Source organism: Pogona vitticeps, chromosome 1 (assembly GCF_051106095.1).
Source record: "Pogona vitticeps strain Pit_001003342236 chromosome 1, PviZW2.1, whole genome shotgun sequence".
NCBI classification, from domain to species: Eukaryota; Metazoa; Chordata; class Lepidosauria; order Squamata; family Agamidae; genus Pogona; species Pogona vitticeps.
In genome coordinates, this window is record NC_135783.1 from 110,633,767 (window position 1) to 110,653,065 (window position 19,299).

Sequence of the window (19,299 nt, forward strand, 5' to 3'; positions counted from 1 at the left end):
CAAATCAGAAACTAAGCACAAGGGGGCAGGGGTACGGCAGATTTGCATCTCAGGCATTTGAAAACACAATATAATAGAACCTTGGTTTACGAATTTAATGCGTTCTCCAGGATGTTATGTAATGTGAATAATTAGTAAACTGAAACACAGATTGCCATAGGAATGGGGGCAGCACTATAAACCTCCAGGCACAATGCACCCTGGGGAAACTTTCTTCGTGAACCGAAACAAACAAACAAAACGTAAACCGAGGTGTTATTTTCAATGGATTTCCATTTGTAAACTGAAGTTATGTTAACTGAGGCATTTGTAAACCGAGGTACTACTGTATAAAACTACTTGTCCACTGGTGGAATGCCTTTATCCTAGTGCAGAGGCTAGAAGAAGCAGGGGTGGGGTAAAGAAATCCAATTCTTTGTGCATGTAGATCCGTGGGGAGTCTGCGCGCATACATCCACACACATTCACTTTTTCATTTGGTAGAGCTCCTATAGCTTGTCATCCCTTTCTTTAAAAAATGTAACATTATATTTTTCATGACTCTCAAAATTTGTGTGTGCGCTCAGGGAGAAGGGTAACCTGCAGATGGAACAAGAAATAAAGGGAGCCCTGATGCAATTCTGATGGGCGCAGAAAGCGTCCTGGTAAGGAGAATACCAGCTGCTGAGGTTCATGCTTTCAATGTGGCAGCAAATCAGGAGCAAGAGGTCTGTAGAACTGAGCAGGTAGAAAAGGCAGGCAGGGAACACACACACACACACACAAACACACACACACACACACACTTACATACTGGCAACAACCACAAGAGGTATGTCCCACTGGGCTTCTTTCTGATGCATTCCTTTTACCATACAAGACCTTGTTTAAATAATCTAATGTTTGTGAAATTGTGCAATTGAACTGGCAGTGGAATCAAACACTTGATGCTCATGAAACATTAAACTTGCTTTCTGGTGCTTATGATTAACAGACTACAGTGGTGCCTCGCATAACGAGCGTACCATTTAACGACGAATTCACATAGCGATCCGTTTTTTGGGATCGCTAATGCGATCGCATACCGATGGTTCCAATGGGCAAAAATCGCTTTGTGACAATCGGTAAGCGTTTCGCTTACCGATCTTCGCATTGCGATGTCGGGGGAACAGCTGTTCGGCGGTTCCAAAATGGCCGCTGGAAGACCCAAAATGGCCGTGCGCAGCGTTTTCGCGCCCTGCCCTCGCTTACCGAGGGCGCGAAAATGCCTGTGCTATGGAGGAACATCGCTGAACGGTGAGTTTGGGGCCCATTGGAACGCATTAAATGAAGTTTAATGTGTTGCAATGGGTTTTTCTATTCCGTTTAGCGATGTTTCCGAATAGCGATGGTTAATCCGGAACGGATTAACCTCACTATGCGGGGCACCACTGTATGTTCCTACTTACTAACTGAAACAGTATCTTCCAAATGGGTAGCACAAACTAAATGGGACTATTATGTAATTGTATCTCAGTGGCTATAGAAAGAGATACTTGAGCAAGCAGACATTGACTTTACCTTGAGATATCTTCATCCGCTGTGAGTTCTTGTTCCATTAATAAAAATACCTGGACCTGAAAGTTGAAATTTCGCATTTTATAAACATTCTTCCCCAATCTCGTGGAAAAACACTTCCCAAAGGCACAGAGACCACACCTTTGGCTGGCTGGGTTAACCATATCTCATTAAACAAAGAAAAAGCTAACCCTCGTATCAAAGAGTGGCCCTCAACCCTCACCATATGCCTATTCTTCAAATGCTATGACACACTGTGGCAGCAAACATACGAAAGACCCATGCCACCACAGCACAGGAGCAGCCGCATCAACCACCATAGTCCTGCAGAGCTTCAGGCATGTCCCTCCAGAGAAAGAAGGGGCAGAAGCGTTTGGGAGGAGGGGCAGTCATGGACCAACTGAGAGGTCTCCAAGAATCCAAACTCCTTGCAGATACACCATGAATCCAAAGACAAAAGTCTTACAAAGCACTTCATAGACTGATAAGGCCTCAATCTATATAGTTATCTACATTATTTCTTACTAAGCCATTCATAACTGCAGCTTTTGCTGCTCAAAATAAGGCTCCACAAAACATCTTAACCTATTCTTTGTTAAGGCAAACTGATGAGGAGGAAGCCATATAAATGTAAGTCTGTACATTGGTTTTCTTCAACCCAGATAGGAGGACGACAATTCTTCCATGAAACACAGATTTGGATGGATTACTTCTCTTTCCAGACATCATGTCATTAATTAAGATGAGAAACAGCTGATGTACAGCCGTGGAGACGTCTTACTAATGGAAAATCAGTTGTGCAAGAACATCCAATTAAGTTCAGATTGTTCATAATCACTATCCACATTTCTGTACATGGAAAATCCCCCCACCCTGCTTAATATTAGTAAATGACTGAGTGCTATACCTGGAACTGGTTTGTTGTGTGCTTAATTCTAACTTTATTCCCTTTCGCTCCCCAAGGATTTTTTTAAAAAAAGTATTATGAAGACATGCACAAGTGAAATACAGGGACCAAGATATGCAAAGTAAGAAACACTGTAATGTACATCTATACGCCACATGGTTGTCTTCAAACAAGAGTCTGTCCCAAGCATTCAGAATTTCCTTTGGAATCGCTGTGTGCTTTGGCATTGTTGTTCTTAACGAACAACAACCAAAAAAAGCCCTTACGTGTGCCCCTGGGTGCTATTAGATCTTCTTGTAAGAAATATAGTGGCAAAAATTATGATAACAATGAGGGGGAAGGAGATAGCAATGCCCAGATCCAAGCAAACAAACAAACAAAAAAGGCTGTACAAATTGGGAGGAGAACCACATACACAACTTTGATCTCACTGGATGAATGGTACAATGTATATGTAACCATTAAACATTAGTAACAGCAACAGTAATAAAACCTCAAGCAGCTGAGGATCAGAGGCAATTTGCCTCTATATACAGTACTACGCTGACAGCAGGCTGGGCTTGCCACGACCATCTTGTTAGCTACTGTGGCCAGGACTCTGTAGAGCCAAAGCACTCTCATAGGACAAGTGGTGTGACTGTACAAAGAAAGTATCTCCTTGTGCAAGTTGGACAGGAGCAATAGCAGTAATTTCTGACGATGTAAGGGCAATCCTTGTGCAAGTAAGTAACTTGCACAAGTAGGGATTCTTGCATCGATGCACCAGCCTGGTGTTACACTGTGGCAGTGTCCAACAGAATCCAGGCCTACAGACTAGATAGCCATTTGGTCTGATTCCTAGGGTAGTCAATATGCACATCTTCTGTGAAAATTTGCATTAGGAAGAAAGCTGAGCAAGGAGCAATAGGACATAACAAGTAATCCATGTTCAGCAATGAAGCCCATTTTATTTAGAACCTGCTATACTTAAGATCTCAGATACAATAGCCTATACAGACCCTGAGAATTCAGTAGTTCTTTCAGGGGGTATCCTGTGCTCCAAATGATTGTCATTTGCAACTCACCAGTTCTGTGATCATAGTAGGCCAAAGAGAGGTCAGGTGCTGTGGAGACATTCTTAAAAGCAAAACCCGGAAAAACAGGAACACTTGGGAATGCAAGGTGGGCACCTGAGGCAGACGGAGACTTTCAACCAGACGTTCTGAAAGAGAGTCAAGATGGATTTGTTAGCTCAGAACTCTGTTGATGAGTTGACCTGAAACATAATTGAAGACAGTTTAATTGAAACAAGATTTTCAATAAATTATATGGTTTAGTCAGTTAACTGATCAATTTAAGACAACTTCAGTGAATCTCATCTGAGTCACATGTGTATGTTCATGCAGTTGCTTAGAATCAACCCCATCAATCTCCAGTGTGGTTGAGTGTGTGATAGAGCCATGCCAATTTTTCAGGAGGACAGAGTTGGATCCAGAGTTGATCAAAATCAGGTAAGACTCAGTGAAATAAACAGTACTCAAATTATTTCTATGTCAGTGAATTTCTTCTAAACATGGCTCAGAGGGCGACTACACAGGCATTCAGCCTCCTGCTTGGTCTGCTGTGGAGACAAGCAGGTTTGCTCCTTTGGCTGGTAATCAGACAACATATTTGCTGGAACAGCGGTACCCAACCTTTCTGGGACTGCGGACCATTTGGGGGGGGGGGACGGGCTCCATGCACAGGGGTTGTGTCGCACTCACGTGCATGCGTGCGGGCAGGCAGGAGAGCCATCACTGTGTTCCAGTTCCAGCTAAGCCCACAGACTGGCACTGGGCTGTGGACCGGGGTTGAGGATCCCTGTGCTAGAGGACACCAGCTCACCCCAGAGCATTCCTACCCACACCTTTCTGGATCCCTGTCAGGAGCTGCTCTTTTTTCAGGTGCATGTAGGATCACTGAAGCACAGGGAGGAGGCGGTAAAAAAAAAATCACAACACTTAGGGCAGTGTTGATGAAGTATATCCTTTAGAGAAAATTTAAAGAAAAATGGAAGGAGAGAGGAGTCATGAGGCACAAGGAGGGCCCTTTCTTTTTAGTTTTTCTTAATGGAGGCTATTTGTTCTTCCAAGGATAAGTAAAGTGAGAGACACCTTGGTGGTACTTTTAAGCACCACTCTTTTGGCACTAACTGTCCAGCCCTCTTGGTCTCCCGGGATTGTCAGGGGTTGGGGCTCACTTTGCTCGGATGCTGGGTCTGCTGGCAACAGCCGTGGTGACGGTGGCAGCAGATTCTATTCAGGGTCAGTCAGGAACCTTGAAGGCAAAGGCTGGCTGCATCTTCTTCCCCACTCCCCATACCTTTAAAGGAGGTGGATCAAATGGGATCACTAGAGGTGCATAAGCCATGTGGAAATAAAGATTGCATCACAGGGCATCTGCAATGTCTACCTGATTTATTTAGCCCGTACCAACCTGCTCCAAAGGGGCTGTGTAGTTAAGTCCTAGGTTTAGATGCAACTCGCAGTGCATTTCCAGAGTCACCATAGCCAGATTCCTGCTGTCAGTTTATTCTTGCCCACGGCCACCAATGCAACTAACACCTTGTTAATAAGTGGTAACTTGCTGCTAAGACATGCATGATTGCCCTAACATAATTCTATAAACTGGCAATAGGATTCTGGTCAAAGATAACAAAAGCAATGGTATGATTCAGAGTCAATGATCAGGACATTTTCTCTATCGTTGGGTACATGTGCAAAAACCTCAATGCAACCTGGAACAGGTCATGCTCTCCAAAGCATTGGCAAAATGTAACTGACAAAGCATTAATAGATTTCCCCTTCGCATGAGGAAGCGTCAAGAAAAAAGAGGTTACTTACCTGTAACTTTGGTTCTTTGAGTGGTACTCTGTGAATTCACACTAATGGGTTAATCTGCGCTTGCGCAGAAGGCCTCGGAACATTCTAGAGCTTAAAGTAACACTTTTGGCTCCGCCCCCCCAGGACCTCATGGTCCGCCCGCCCTAACAGCCATTCAGTTCCCCAAATTCCGCTGCTGCAGTTAGGTCTCCTAGCTAGAAAAATTGCAAGAAAGGTGGGTCGGTCCTCAGGGCAGCCAATTCAGAGGCCCTTCTGGCCGACGTAATAGCGACCAAGAAAACCACTTTAAGGGTAAGGAGGTGTTCCGAAACCGTAGCAAGTGGTTCAAATGGTGGTTTTGAGAGACAGTTTAAGACCGTATGGAGGGACCACTGAGGAATAGGATTGATTGTAGGTGGACGAAGGCGTACAACCCCTCGAAGAAATCGTTTTATCTTCGTGTGTCGGAATAGCAGAGCACTATCCGTCTCTGGTGGTTGATGGGCTATGATGGCGGAAAGGTACACCTTCAGGGTGGAATGAGAAAGGTTCATCTGGAAAAGGTAAGCCAGAAACTGTAAAACAGTATGGAGCGTAGTGGGCGACGCGGGCAGTTGACGAGAAGTGGTGAACTTCAGGAAAGCCTTCCACTTGCTCCCGTACAGGGTGTCAGTGGACGGCTTACGACAATGGGCGAGGACGTGAGCTACCGTGGGACTATCCTCCAGGCGGTGAGGTGGAGTGACTGCACATCCGGGTGGTAAGTTGTCCCTTCGTTCTGGGTCAGCAGATGAGGAAGGTAAGGTAGCCTGACGTACTCCGTCGCCCTCGAGATGAGCCTCGCGAACCACGGTTGGCGTGGCCAGAACGGGGCAATCAGAATGGCATTCGCATTGGCGTCGCAGACCTTCACCAGTGTTCTCAGTAGGAGAGGAAACGGTGGAAACATGTAGAGAAAGTGGTTGCTCCACGCCATCATCAGAGCGTCGCCGTGCGAGTTCGGGCCGTGACCGCCCCTGGAGAAGAAGATGGGGCATTTGGTGTTGAGGTGAGTGGCGAAGACATCCACCATGGGAGTTCCCCATCGCTCGCAGAGTGTTAGGAACACCGCTTGGTCCAGCACCCATTCGTGCATGGTAACAGCAGTCCTGCTGAGCCGATCCGCAAGTATGTTGTCGTGAGTGGAGATGTATACAGCGGATGGAAAGACATGATGTTGGAGACACCACTCCCATAGCTGGACAGCAAGATACAGGAGGGAGAAAGAGTGGGTACCGCCCTGTTTGTTGACATACGCGACAGCCGTCGTGTTGTCCGAGACAATCTGAAGAGCTGTGCCCCTGATAATGGGCAGAAACGCCCGGCAGGCCTTGAAGATGGCGAGAAGTTCTCGATTGTTGATGTGGAGAGCAAGCTCCTTTGGAGACCATCGATCGTGGACCTGCAGACCGCAACAATGGGCACCCCAGCCGATGTCGCTGGCATCCGTCGTGATGCGAGTTCGTAGGGCAATGGGAGCAAAAGGGCGTCCCATAAACAGATTGCCCGGGTTGAGCCACCACTTCAGCTGCTCCGACAACTCCTTCGACACCAAGAGTCTCTTTTTGGGGAAGTCCCAGAGAGGATTGAAGAGTGACAGGAGCCACACTTGCAGTGAACGAAGTTTCAGTCTCGCATGAGGGATGACTGAAGTGGTGGAGGCCATAAGGCCCAACAGCCTCTGAGCAGTGTGAGCGGTGACATGATGAAGAGGGCGAAATTTCTTGATGAGAACAGCCATCTTTCGCGCTCTCTCTAGAGGCATGAATGCCCGGCCGGTCCGAGCGTCGAGAGTGGCGCCTATGTAGGTGGCAACCGGCGAGGGGACAAGGACAGACTTCTTGTAGTTTACCTGCAGTCCGAGAGTCTTGAGGAGGCGGAGTACGGTAAGCGTGTGACGCTCTGCCTGAAGCTTGGAGTGTGCAACCAGTAGCCAGTCGTCTATGTATGGAAAGACGGCTATGCCCCTGGTTCTCAGGAAAGCTGCCACCGGGGCCATACACTTCGTAAAGACTCTGGGCGTGGTGGAAAGTCCAAAAGGCAGAGCGGAGAATTCGTAGCACTTTGACCCCAGCGAAAACCGCAGGAAGCGACGATGGTCGTGTCTTATATTTATGTGGAAATAGGCGTCGCTGAGGTCTATGACGACGAACCAGTCGCCCTGTTGCAAGAGGGGTAGAATCCTCTCCAAGGTTACCATCCGGAAGCGGCGATAGACAATGAACTTGTTGAGGCGCCTGAGGTCTAAAATAGGGCGAAAAGAGTCGTCCCTCTTTGTCACTAGAAAATACCTGGAGAAAAAACCAGGATTGGCAGGATTTGGAAACACCCTGGTTATTGCATGCTTTCGTAACAAGGTGGTTACTTCTTGCTTTAGAGGGTCGGATGGGGGGATGAGAACCAAACGGGGAGGAGGCATCTCTAAAAATTCTATCGCATAACCGTGAGCGATGATAGAAAGGACCCACTTGTCTGAAGTAATGATAAACCAACTGGAGAGGAAAGGAGACAAGCGGGTGGCGCAGGAAGGAGAAGAAATGGCTGCAGAGCAGTCAAAGGCCCTGTTTGTTCTTACGGTCGACCTTTTTGAAGGAAGCACGTATCTTGTGTCGTTGGTCATGTCTAGTGGTGTAGACAGGAAGAGGGAGAATACCTCTGTTTGGCGGGATAGGATCTCCCTGGTTGTGTAGTAGGATAGAAGGATGGACGCTTCCATGAGTAGCGTTGTTTGTAGAACGGTTGAGCAGCATAGGATCTGGCAGCCTTTTTAGCCTCATGGAGACCCTTCAGGATCTCGTCCGTCTTAGGGTCAAAAAGACCCGAACCGTCAAAGGGGAGGTCTAGGATACGGGCCTTAGAGTCCTCAGGAATAGCCGCAGATTTAAGCCACGCCTGCCTCCTCATGGCAACACCCGTCATTAGATTACGGGACACAGCATCCAAAATATGACGAACCGTGACCCGTTCCTGACGAATGAGTTGGGAGGCCTCCTGATGCAGAGAGAGACCTCTAGGTTGCAGCTCATCAGGTGCAGCTTGTAAGGATGGTAAAGCCAAGTCCCATAAGTGCTGGTGGTAAGCCGCCATAGCGGCTACATAATTAGCAGCTCTCACAATTAAAGATGAAAAGGCATATGAACGCCGACCAAATATGTCCATTTTCCTCCCATCCTTGTTATTCGGGGATGCGGCTGATGCAGGCCGAAACTTAGACTGGGCGACGTCCACAATAAGGGAATTGGGGGCGGGATGTTTCACAAGGAAGTCCAGTTCAGATCCCTGAATCCGGTACAAGTTCTCAACCCGTCTGGACATTTGAGGGGTAGAACAAGGTTTGTCCCAAGGCTGTTTCAGGGTTCGCAGTAGCGACGGAATGAACGCTAGACGCATGGGTAAGTTCTGATCCTCATCTATGTTGCCATATACCTTGTCGGGGACCGTTTCCGGTGGTCGTTCGACAGGAAGTTCCAAAGCAGAGGCTATTCTATGTATTAATTGGGAATAGCTGGGAAAATCAGCCGCGGGAGAAACCGGGTTCTTATCAATAATGGCAGAGTCCGGAGTGTTATCATTAGGAGCCGATGCGTCCGAAAATGAACATTCGGAGGAGGAATCGTCGGGATGATCAGAAGGGAGGGACGGGGGGAATGGGAGTTCCGGCATGGGAAAAACGGGGGCCGGTATCGATTTGCCCCTTCTTTTGGAGCGTTTCTTGCCCTTCGGTCCGGTATCGGTACCGTGTCCTGTACCGTGTCCTATACCGTGCCCGGTATCGGGATCGGTATCGGTATCGAGGAGGTCCAATTGAAAGGAGTCAGAATCAGAAGAAGCGTGGCGTCGTTTCTTCTTGCGCGGTTTCGCCGGTACCGAATCGCGAGGACGCTTCGGTTTCGGTGGCACCGCGTCGGTACCGAGTGGCGCGGTACCGACGCCGGTATCGGTGGTGGTACGACGTGGTATACCGCTCGGTATCGGAGCTGGAGGACGTACACAGCCAGCGGCAGTGGCCCGTTGCTCTGTCTTTCGTAGGGAGGAAGGTTCTTCCGGTACCGACCGAGACCCTTTCGCTCCGGTATCGGGAAAAGACGGTACCGACTGGACGTGTCGGTGTCTGTCCCTCTCGGTATCGCGGGGTGACGGTACCGACAGTACCGAAAAATCGGAGGAGACCGATGAAGAGGACGAGGAGTCGGATGAGGAACTCCGCACAGCGAGGCTGTAGAGAAGCCGCGGGTCGTAGAGCTTTTGCATCTGTTTCCGCCATTTCCTCAAATAACCCTTGGAGAGTTTGAGCGGAGCGGGTTTGTCCTCCATAGCCTCATGCTTCTTAGGCTTCTTGGGGCGAACATGTCGAGCCCCGCGGGGGGAGACCTTCGGTCCCGAGGGGCTCGGAGACCGGGAATCTCCAGAGGCTGTTTCCAAATGCCTTGTTTTAGCTTTCCTCTTCCTAGGGGATGGGAAGAGAGGTATGTCCGGCGTATCGACCGGCGGTAGTAAAGATGGTGGAGAAGAAGCTGCCGACGAAGCCTGGGACAGAATCTCAATAGGAGATTGCGGAGTAAGAGCAGGCAGGGAGGGCGACGGTTGGAGTTGAGGTGTGGCCGCAGGAGAGGGTGGGGGAGGAATGGCGGCCGTGGCCTGACTCTTAGGAGGCTTGGGTTTTTCAGAAGCCTTCTTGGTAGACGTAGTCGGCTTGCCATTGGCCCTAGTTTTAGGGCCGGATGCAGGACCCGAATCTGCAGGCGCAGAGGTAGCCGCCATAGCAGGTGCGGTAAGGGATTTTTCCCAAAGCGCTGCCCGAAGACGTTGCTCTCTAAGTCTCAGGCCTTGCCGGGTAAAACGTTCGCAGTGGCGACAAGTCTGGGGGATATGTGACTCCCCAAGACAAAATAAACAATAACGATGGCCGTCTGTAGAAGGGATCTTTTTAGAACAGGCGGCACAGCTTTTAAAAGTAACTTTAGGTGAAGAAGGTGCCTTGGAGGCCATAAAAGAAAAAAGGCGGGAAAAGAAACAGTCCAAGAAATAAGGGGGGAAAAAGGGTAGGGGAGAGAGGGGAAACCCCTCAGACACAGTCCAAAAACTCCCCTAATAATAAGATGAAGCAAAGTACTTCCCTTGAAGCATGAAAAGCGGAGCCAAATCCAGGAATCTTCCAGATCTTTCCAATATTTCACGGAGCTCTAGCTAGGAGACCTAACTGCAGCAGCGGAAAAAATGGAACTGAATGGCTGTTAGGGCGGGCGGACCATGAGGTCCTGGGGGGGCGGAGCCAAAAGTGTTACTTTAAGCTCTAGAATGTTCCGAGGCCTTCTGCGCAAGCGCAGATTAACCCATTAGTGTGATTTCACAGAGTCCACGAAGAAGAACAAAATGTCTCCTTTCTTTCCTCCCTGCATAGCTCTCTAATTTGCTCCAGAGAGTTCCAAATCCTCTGGAGGAGATCTGTGGCCACCGAAGGACCTTCAGGAGGGAGAAGGAATCCATTCTTCTAGATGACAATGGTCCTGCTTGTGCACAGTCATAAGCAACAGTGTTTTTCGTTTTGTTTTGTTTTTCTGATGAAGTCCATGTTCTTATTTACCTTGGATGTCTGGAAGGTATTTCTGGTATTGGTCCACTTCACTACTAAAAATAGCGAAGGCCAGCCTCTTGAGAAGCATCGCCCGCTGCTCCAACTCAACATCCCGATTAGCAAACAGATTGAGGGAACTGCTCTGAGCTACAGCCACGCGTGCTGAAGAAGGAACAGCAAAAGAGTGAAGGTGTTGGCTATGAAGGAAACCCTCCTGGCCAAGGCTATAATCCAGCAGTGAACTTTCCCCAAATTCCACTGCTCTCTCCCTCTCCCCCCCTCGCACACACATATCTGCCATGCACCCTAGAAAAACTCCTCACAGCAGGTCCGCGGCAGGTCTTTTCGCACCGCGGAGGACTGTACCTGGAGCAAGGAGGGGAAGAAAATCTCAGTTCTGCTAATTTGGGATAACAAAGCATGCCACTGGATCTTGGCATAAAAGATCACCTAAACTAGGTTACTAAAAGCCATTAATTAGAAGGCTGCCAAGACTGTCAGTTTCTAGAATCTACTTTCCCATTTTGCACACATACAGTATACCAGATGCAATTTATAATATGAAGATCCTCTGTAAGAAACATATACGAGTAAATTACAGTATCTTTGAGAGTTTGTCATAATTATTCTGAAGTTGGGGAGAATATGCAGTAGAAATCTAACACAGTTAGATCCTCCAGTAAGCACTATAATTAAATATTCTTTGCAATTTTGTGAGGTTAAGAACTTTCTCTGAACCCATTTCAGAGATTTTAATCACTTTCTTTTTGGGCTGGTTCCAGAAACAATGCCTTTCTGCATCAAGACATGACATTTTTGTGCTTTACAGAGCAGTTAAATCTCACATACAAAAAGTAAAATGGCATCTGTTGAAGTAGAGAAGGAGAAAATGTGAGGAAGAATCCAAATAGCAATTCAAAAATTACTGATTATTTTTTTAAAAAAGGAATCAAATCACATTCACCAACTTTCACCAAGTTATGGCACAAAGGTTTTATCCTTGCTATGCGTCCTTCTCCAGAGGCAGCTATATAAAAACTCCTTTCTGACACAGCTAAGCCATTTTTACAATTACAGAACTGCACAGGTAGAAAGGACTGCATAGGTCTTTGAGTCCAGCCCCCTCACAAAGCAGGAAACCATGTAAAAGAGCCAACCGGCAACACCTTGGTAGCTAATGTTATTAGACCAATTTCTAGACATGCAAGCATCTGTAAATCTTCCACATAACATTAAAGCCAGAACTCACTCATCAAATCTCTAAATGTGGTTTTGTCATGTGTCATCAAATTATCCATAATTGCTCGCCAACTGAAAAAAGAAAAAATGTCATTGTTAGGGTGTGGTAGTTTATTTTCAAGTAAACAGAGCTGAAACATCCCGGTTCACCATTCTGTCCCATGAATCAAAACAAGACAGACCATTAAGAATTAAGTAGATGTACAGCAGTCATAGACTAGGGAAGAGGGGTGTGAATGGAAGCTTGATCACAAGCTAATAAGGGCTTCATTTAGGGCCTCGATATTTGGTGGAACGCCTATTCCCACCAAGATCTACCCATATCACTCGTGCAAGCCAGGAGGTGAGGCTGAGGAGCCTAACGCCGAGGGAGGCCCAGAGGGAAAAGACAAGAAATCGGGCCTTCTCGGCGGTGGCTCCTCACCTCTGGAACAATCTACCTCCTGAGATTCGCGGGGCTCCCTCGCTGGGTTTCTTTAAGAATCAACTAAAGACATGGATGTTTCGGCAGGCCTTCCCATCAGATAACTCCTGATGCCCTTTCCCCCCCCCCCCCCTTATTGTTTCTCTTTTGTCTAATATGTAATGTAATGTAATGTTTTGTCATTTAGAATTGTTCATATTTTTTATTGTTGTATTTTTATGATTGTTAGCCGCCTAGAGTGGTCCTCACCCGACCAGATAGGCAGGATATAAATAAAATAAAATAAAATAAAATAAAATAAAATAAATAACAATAACAATGACAATGACAATGACAATGACAATGACAAAACAACAACAACAACAACAACAACAACAACAACAACAACAACAACAACAACAACAACAACAACAACCTCTCCCTGACTCGATATTTGCAGAAACCTTGCTTTTCCCTTTGAATCTCAGTATTCGAAAATTGTGGAACCAGCATCACTGACCAGACAGTTCCAGCTACCAATTAGTACTGGGAAAACATGTGACTGGCATCATGTTTAAGCAAGGAATTGAAAGGGGAGTTGTGCAACCTGTAAGAGCTGAAGAGTTGCTTGGGGCATGAGGGGAAAAAGTGGAGAACTCAGTGGCAGGGCTCTGCTTTGCACACAAAACCCTCCTGAGGTCCAGTCTCCAGCAACTTTAGGAAAGGCCAGGGAAAGATGTCTGCAGGGAACCCTCATAGGGTGCTGCTGGTCGGCATCCAGTCTTCAGACAGATGCTACCAAGCCAGATGGGCGAGGGTCCATAAAGCTGCTGCCACCCTATAACACTGGGACCCCAAGAAAGGTCTATGAGTGTGGGAGGGAAATCTGGTTTTATGCAAAGTGCATTGCTAGAGTGTTTTGTTGGTGGATTTGGCTTAGGGTAACCTTCCTCAACTTAGATTCTGCAACCATTTCTGCTAGTAAACAGCATTAAGCTGGGAAGGTAGTCCATTTCATTTACCAATATCAAACGTAAGCAACAAAAATCCTTACTGGTTAACACAGGAAGCATCCATTTGAAAGAAGGTGGGGTCCATAAAGAGGTCAAAGGCTTCTTTTTTCCACGCTCTCCTTGTGTACTGATACCCACTGAGGCTGCTTAATAGCTGCACACAGGCTCGATAACTGGGCGCATTATGGGCACTGGAAGAGGAAAAGTAACCCAGGCCAGAAGAATTAACAATCCTGAATGTCTGAATTCCTCCGACAGAGAATCTGAAAACGCTACAATCTTTAAGATTATTCATTACGATTTTTACCAGGCTCCAACAAGCCAGGCATAAAACCCATAAAATTGCGGCCTGCTGACGCCTGTTGCTTCTTTCTAAAAGACATTCCCAAACGTAACCCTCCAGAGCAGAATTTCTCCATATGAAGCAATTAACCTCCAACGCCCAAAAGGGAAGTTAATTCACCACTACTCCATTCCATTTATATGCAGAACTGACTTGCACATGTGTACAGTTTGTTTATTTATTGTTCCACTTTTCTCCCAAAATAGGATCCGAGGCAGCTTACAAAATATTTCAAAAACATGCAGCTAAGAACACAATATGTTATAATAAAAAATCATTGTAAACATTGTACTAACCAACCACGGGATTAAAACCATTTAAATGGAAATCAGAAAAGGCAAAATCCCTTCCTTGGGATCCAGCCAGTTCCCAATGCTTGTCTGAACAGTTGAACATATAAATGCTGAGGTACCTGTGATTGCGAAGATAAGGCACAACATAGTGCATTATATTTACAAGAAGTGGAATAACTCTCTCTTTTTCATCACTGTAGAAAACCATGTCTAAAAGGTGGGCCAAAACCTGCAAGAGGGATTTAAAAAACAAACAAAAAACCACCAAGTGAAAATATTAATCTTTTTTTCTTACCATCTTTAACAGTCTGAGTTCTATTTAAATAGTCTGAGAATATTTATTGACATTTGCAGTTATTTGTCCTTAAAAAAATATTTCAAAGAACAACTGCCTAGTTTACTGTTTTCCAAAAATCCGTGCCTTGTCTAAGTTAAGAGACTGTTCCATTAAGTCCCTAATCGATAAATCTGTGCATTACGGAACTGCAGTTTGGAAAGACCTGGTAAGACCAGGTCTCACTGTGTGTGTAATTCTCCTTCACTAATCTTTCTAGCTCATCTCTGCTCCAGACGAAAGCTAAATCAGCAGGTACCAACAAGAGAAAAAGACCAAGTCCTTTAAGGGGGTGGGAGGAAGGCAAACAAGTACTCCTTGTATAATGGATAAAAGATAGGTTTACAGAAGCAACAGGGAATAATTTTGCTTCTTTGTCATTAATATCCCTCCAAAGCCAGCAACAAGGTGAGCATCATGAGGTGCCTACCAAGGCCTATTTTCTACATCTGTGGTGGGCAAAGTCTGACCCTTCAGTCATAGTTAGACTGCAGCTCCCAGGATTTCCTCATCAATGGTGATGCTGACGGGGACCAATGGAAGGTGCGGTCCAACAACTTCTGGATGGAGGCTTTTGCCCACCTTGAGTCTAGACTCTTGGTCCTGCTCCTCCTTCCTCTTCCTGCCCTTTTATTTTGCCTTCTGTGAATATATCAGCAACGAGGAAAGTGAGACGTTGGGAGAATTCTCCAGTTTCTTTGGGCTCTTCATCTGAACGACTGTGTGGATTGGGCATGGAAAAGGAGGTCAAGTAATGAGGAGATAGTAATGCTTGGTCAAGCAGGGAAGAGCCCTCTGGTGGCACCTTGACAAAAAGCCTTCCAAACAAGTTGCAACATCAAAAGATTCAGCACTTCATAGAATCACAGAATAATTAACTTGGGAGGGCTCTTTAAGGCCATCGTGTCCAAGCCCCTGCTCAATGCAGAAATACACATCAAAAGAGATCTGCCAGCTGGTTGTTTAAGTCTTTTTTGAATGCCTCAAGCACTCGCCACCTCTCAAGGTAATTGGTTCCATTGCCGTACTGCTCTAACAGTTAGGAAGTTTTTCTCTATTCAGCAGGACGTGGTTCTAGTCCTTAGTGCTCGATTTCCCACCAAAATAGGAACATTCCACAACCATAAAGAAGAAAACACTGATTCATTTTCTGTATGGGCTTATATATATATAAAATGTGGAAAATGAAGTTTAATGAAAAGGGAAAAAAAAAACTTACTTCTGAGAGCAGTGTTAAGGCATGAACGCTATATACTGATGGAGTGATACTTGAGGTTTCCAGTGCAGGAGACAACATGTCTAAATAAATTTGAAACAAAAAAATAACAAAGAGGAAGATACATTCAGACTGTTCATATCATGCACTAATGTTCAGTAAGCAATTTTAAAAGAAACTGAGCATTTCACAATTTGTTGTTGTTGTTTAGTTGTTTAGTCATGTCCGACTCTTCGTGACCCCATGGACCAGAGCACGCCAGGCCCTCCTGTCTTCCACTGCCCCCCAGAGTTGGGTCAGATTCATGCTGGTCTCTTCGGTGACACTGTCACAATTTGTAGCACAGCACTAAAATCTAAGCTGTCAGTTTACAGTCTAACAGATTTATCTAAATACCTTAAATAGATATCCAAGGAAAATCTGGCAAGGAAGTGCAAGTGTGTTTAGTCGTTTAGTCGTGTCCGACTCTTCGTGACCCCATGGACCAGAGCACGCCAGGCCCTTCTGTCTTCTACTGCCTCCCGGAGTTGTGTCAGGTTCATGTTGGTTGCTTCGCAGACACTGTCCAGCCATCTCATCCTCGGTCGTCCCCTTCTCCTCTTGCCATCACATCTTCCTAACATCAAGGTTTTTTCCAAGGACTCTTTTCTTCTCATGAGATGGCCAAAGTACTGGAGCCTCAGCTTCAAGATCTGTCCTTCCAGTGAGCACTCAGGGTTGATTTCCTTTAGAACTGATAGGTTTGTTCTCCTTGCAGTCCAGGGGATTCTCAAGAGTCTCCTCCAGCACCACAATTCAAAGGCATCAATTCTTCGGCGGTCTGCTTTCTTTATGGTCCAGCTCTCACTTCCATACATCACGACAGGAAAAACCATATCTTTGACTATTCGGACTTTTGTCGGCAAGGTGATGTCTCTGCTTTTCAAGATGCTGTCAAGATTTGTCATCGCTTTCCTCCCAAGAAGAAGGCGTCTTTTAATTTCAGGGCTGCTGTCTCCATCTGCAGTGATCATGGAGCCCAGGAAGATAAAATTTGACACTGCCTCCATATCTTCCCCTTCTATTTGCCAGGAGGTGATGGGACCAGTGGCCATGATCTTAGTTTTTTTGATGTTGAGTTTCAGACCATTTTTTGCACTCTCCTCTTTCACTCTCATTACAAGGTTCTTTAATTCCTCCTCACTTTCTGCCATCAGAGTGGTATCATCTGCATATCGGAGGTTGTTGATATTTCTTCCGGCAATCTTAATTCCGGCTTGGGTTTCTTCCAGTCCAGCCTTCCGGATGATGTATTCTGCATATAAGTTAAATAAGCTGGGGGACAATATACAGCCTTGCCGTACTCCTTTCCCAATTTTGAACCACTCAGTTGTTCCGTGACCAGTTCTAACTGTTGCTTCCTGTCCCACATATAGGTTTCTCAGGAGACAGATAAAGTGGTCAGGCACTCCCATTTCTTTAAGAACTTGCCATAGTTTGCTGTGGTCCACACAGTCAAAGGCTTTTGCATAGTCAATGAAGCAGAAGTAGATATTTTTTTTTTAAAATACCTTAAATAGATATCCAAGGAAAATCTGGCAAGGAAGTGCAAGTATTTGTATTTAATTGTATATATTTTTATTCCTGCAAAATTCTGCTAATTTAAGCTATACTTCAAAGGTTGTGCAATAATTTTGGATATTAAAATGTGAAGGTAAAGGTTCCCCTTGATGATTTGTCCAGTTGTGTCCAACTCTAGGCGGCAATGCTCATCTCCGTTTCCGCAGACAATGCTCTGTGGTCACGTGGCCAGCGTGACTAGATACGGAACGCTGTTTACCTTCCCACCGAGTGGTACCTATTTATCTACTCACATTTTTGCATTTTGCATGCTTTCAAACCACTAGGTTGGCGGGAGGTGGGACAAGCAATGGGGGCTCACTCCATTGTGTGGATTCGATCTTATGACTGCAGGTCTTCTGATCTTATAGCACAGAGGCTTCTGCAGTTTAACCCGCAGCACCACCACTTAAGCAAACCAGAATGCACACAGAGATATACTCTATATCACAATGGTTTAGATTCACCACAACATATGCATTGGGCTTATGTGGGAGTACTTTATTCAGGAAGCTTAGATCCTACAAATTAGCTATTTGGTATGTAGGGAGGAGGCGTGATACACCAGGAACAAGTCAGATGTCTGCACCAACATTACTCCTTCCATCAGTGGAATGAAGAATAGTGATCTCTCATACCCACATACACTATTTAGGGAAGACTGAGACTTACTCCCTGAGCTAATTCTGACACAATGTTAGGCAACAACCTTTTTAAAAGGGTTCATTAACTTAAGTTATTGGGTGGGCGGGCAAGGCAACCAGGCACTCAGAACCTATTAACACAAATGATTCCTTACCCAGCTAGAGATAGAGCGAGAGATGTAAATCTATACAGTCCTTAACTGAATTTATACTGAGTTTGAAGGAGCCCTGTCCCACAACTGCAATCAAAATAAACAACTTATATCGGTTAATGATTAGACATTTTGGAGGAAGAAAAAAAATACAACCTTCTACATCTGACTCCAGGTTGTTCCCGTCGACCACAATCTTGGGGGAAGGCTTAACCTCTAGATTTCGCCTGAGCCATGTCGTCTGTTCCAGGGACGAGCCAGCAATGGCTCCAATGGCATCCACTATTTTGTGAGTTACATCCTGATAAGGAGAGAAAAAACAAACAGGAAAAATGTTATGGCATATAAAGAAAGATTACTATATTATATTGCTATTACATACAGTACACATGCAGAGACACACTCCACTCTCCCTCTCTCTTTGCATTTTGTATTTCTATATGATAACAATGAAGGGCATAAATAAAGTAATGACATCACAGGGGCCACTGCAAGGACAAACTGATCGCATTTGCAGCCCTTCACACCAAACAGGACAAAGTTACTGATTCAAATAAGAAAAGCTTGAAATGATGTAAGTAAAGGATCTCTTGAGAAATTAAATGTACAAGAATCTCATAAACTTCATCAAAACTCAGACAGGGATCCACTGAATTTCATTTGTTGCAATTAACGTTGAATCAGGACACTACTAGGGTTGCTAACTTATTTATTTGACACCCCATATTTCTACCTGTTCAAAACCAAAATTTTACAGCTAAAAACACATTAATACAACGGGACATCATTATAAAAATAAAACCAGTGGTTTCAGAAAGCAACTTATACCTCACAAATCAATACACTATAATAGGACTTCTACTCTTTTTTTAAGTACTAAAATACTCAAATGGTAATGAATAGTACAAATTTCTTACCTGAAGATCTCTCTGGTCCTTCTTATTATCTAAATTGGGATTTTTCATAATGAACTCGTTTAAAACTCTTTGAAAACAAGAACAACAAGAGGAAAACATTCATATATCTTTTAAAATAAAGAAAATAATGAAACCAAATCCTTGTTGGGCCAAAAACAGTTAAAGTAGAAGGCATAAGGCCTTCCTGTCTGTAAACTGGATCATGTCCAACCTCCTGTTCTGACTGCAGCTCACATGGCATACTGGAGG

At 45.3% G+C, this 19,299-nt stretch overlaps 1 protein-coding gene across 6 annotated transcripts in view; it reads right to left on the reverse strand.

Moving 5' to 3' along the window:
- The window catches only part of DOP1A (DOP1 leucine zipper like protein A), an 84,152-nt gene that overhangs the window by 6,288 nt on the left and 58,565 nt on the right, over positions 1-19,299 (reverse strand). For all 6 annotated transcript variants that reach the window (XM_072999171.2, XM_072999172.2, XM_072999163.2 and 3 more), the window contains 9 exons: positions 19,051-19,117; positions 18,290-18,434; positions 15,742-15,821; positions 14,308-14,417; positions 13,594-13,743; positions 12,147-12,208; positions 10,907-11,059; positions 3,508-3,644; positions 1,540-1,595 (listed from right to left, as the gene is read on the reverse strand). In XM_072999171.2, coding sequence (XP_072855272.2) covers positions 1,540-1,595; positions 3,508-3,644; positions 10,907-11,059; positions 12,147-12,208; positions 13,594-13,743; positions 14,308-14,417; positions 15,742-15,821; positions 18,290-18,434; positions 19,051-19,117 — 960 coding nt within the window. The remainder of the gene's footprint in view (positions 1-1,539; positions 1,596-3,507; positions 3,645-10,906; positions 11,060-12,146; positions 12,209-13,593; positions 13,744-14,307; positions 14,418-15,741; positions 15,822-18,289; positions 18,435-19,050; positions 19,118-19,299) is intronic.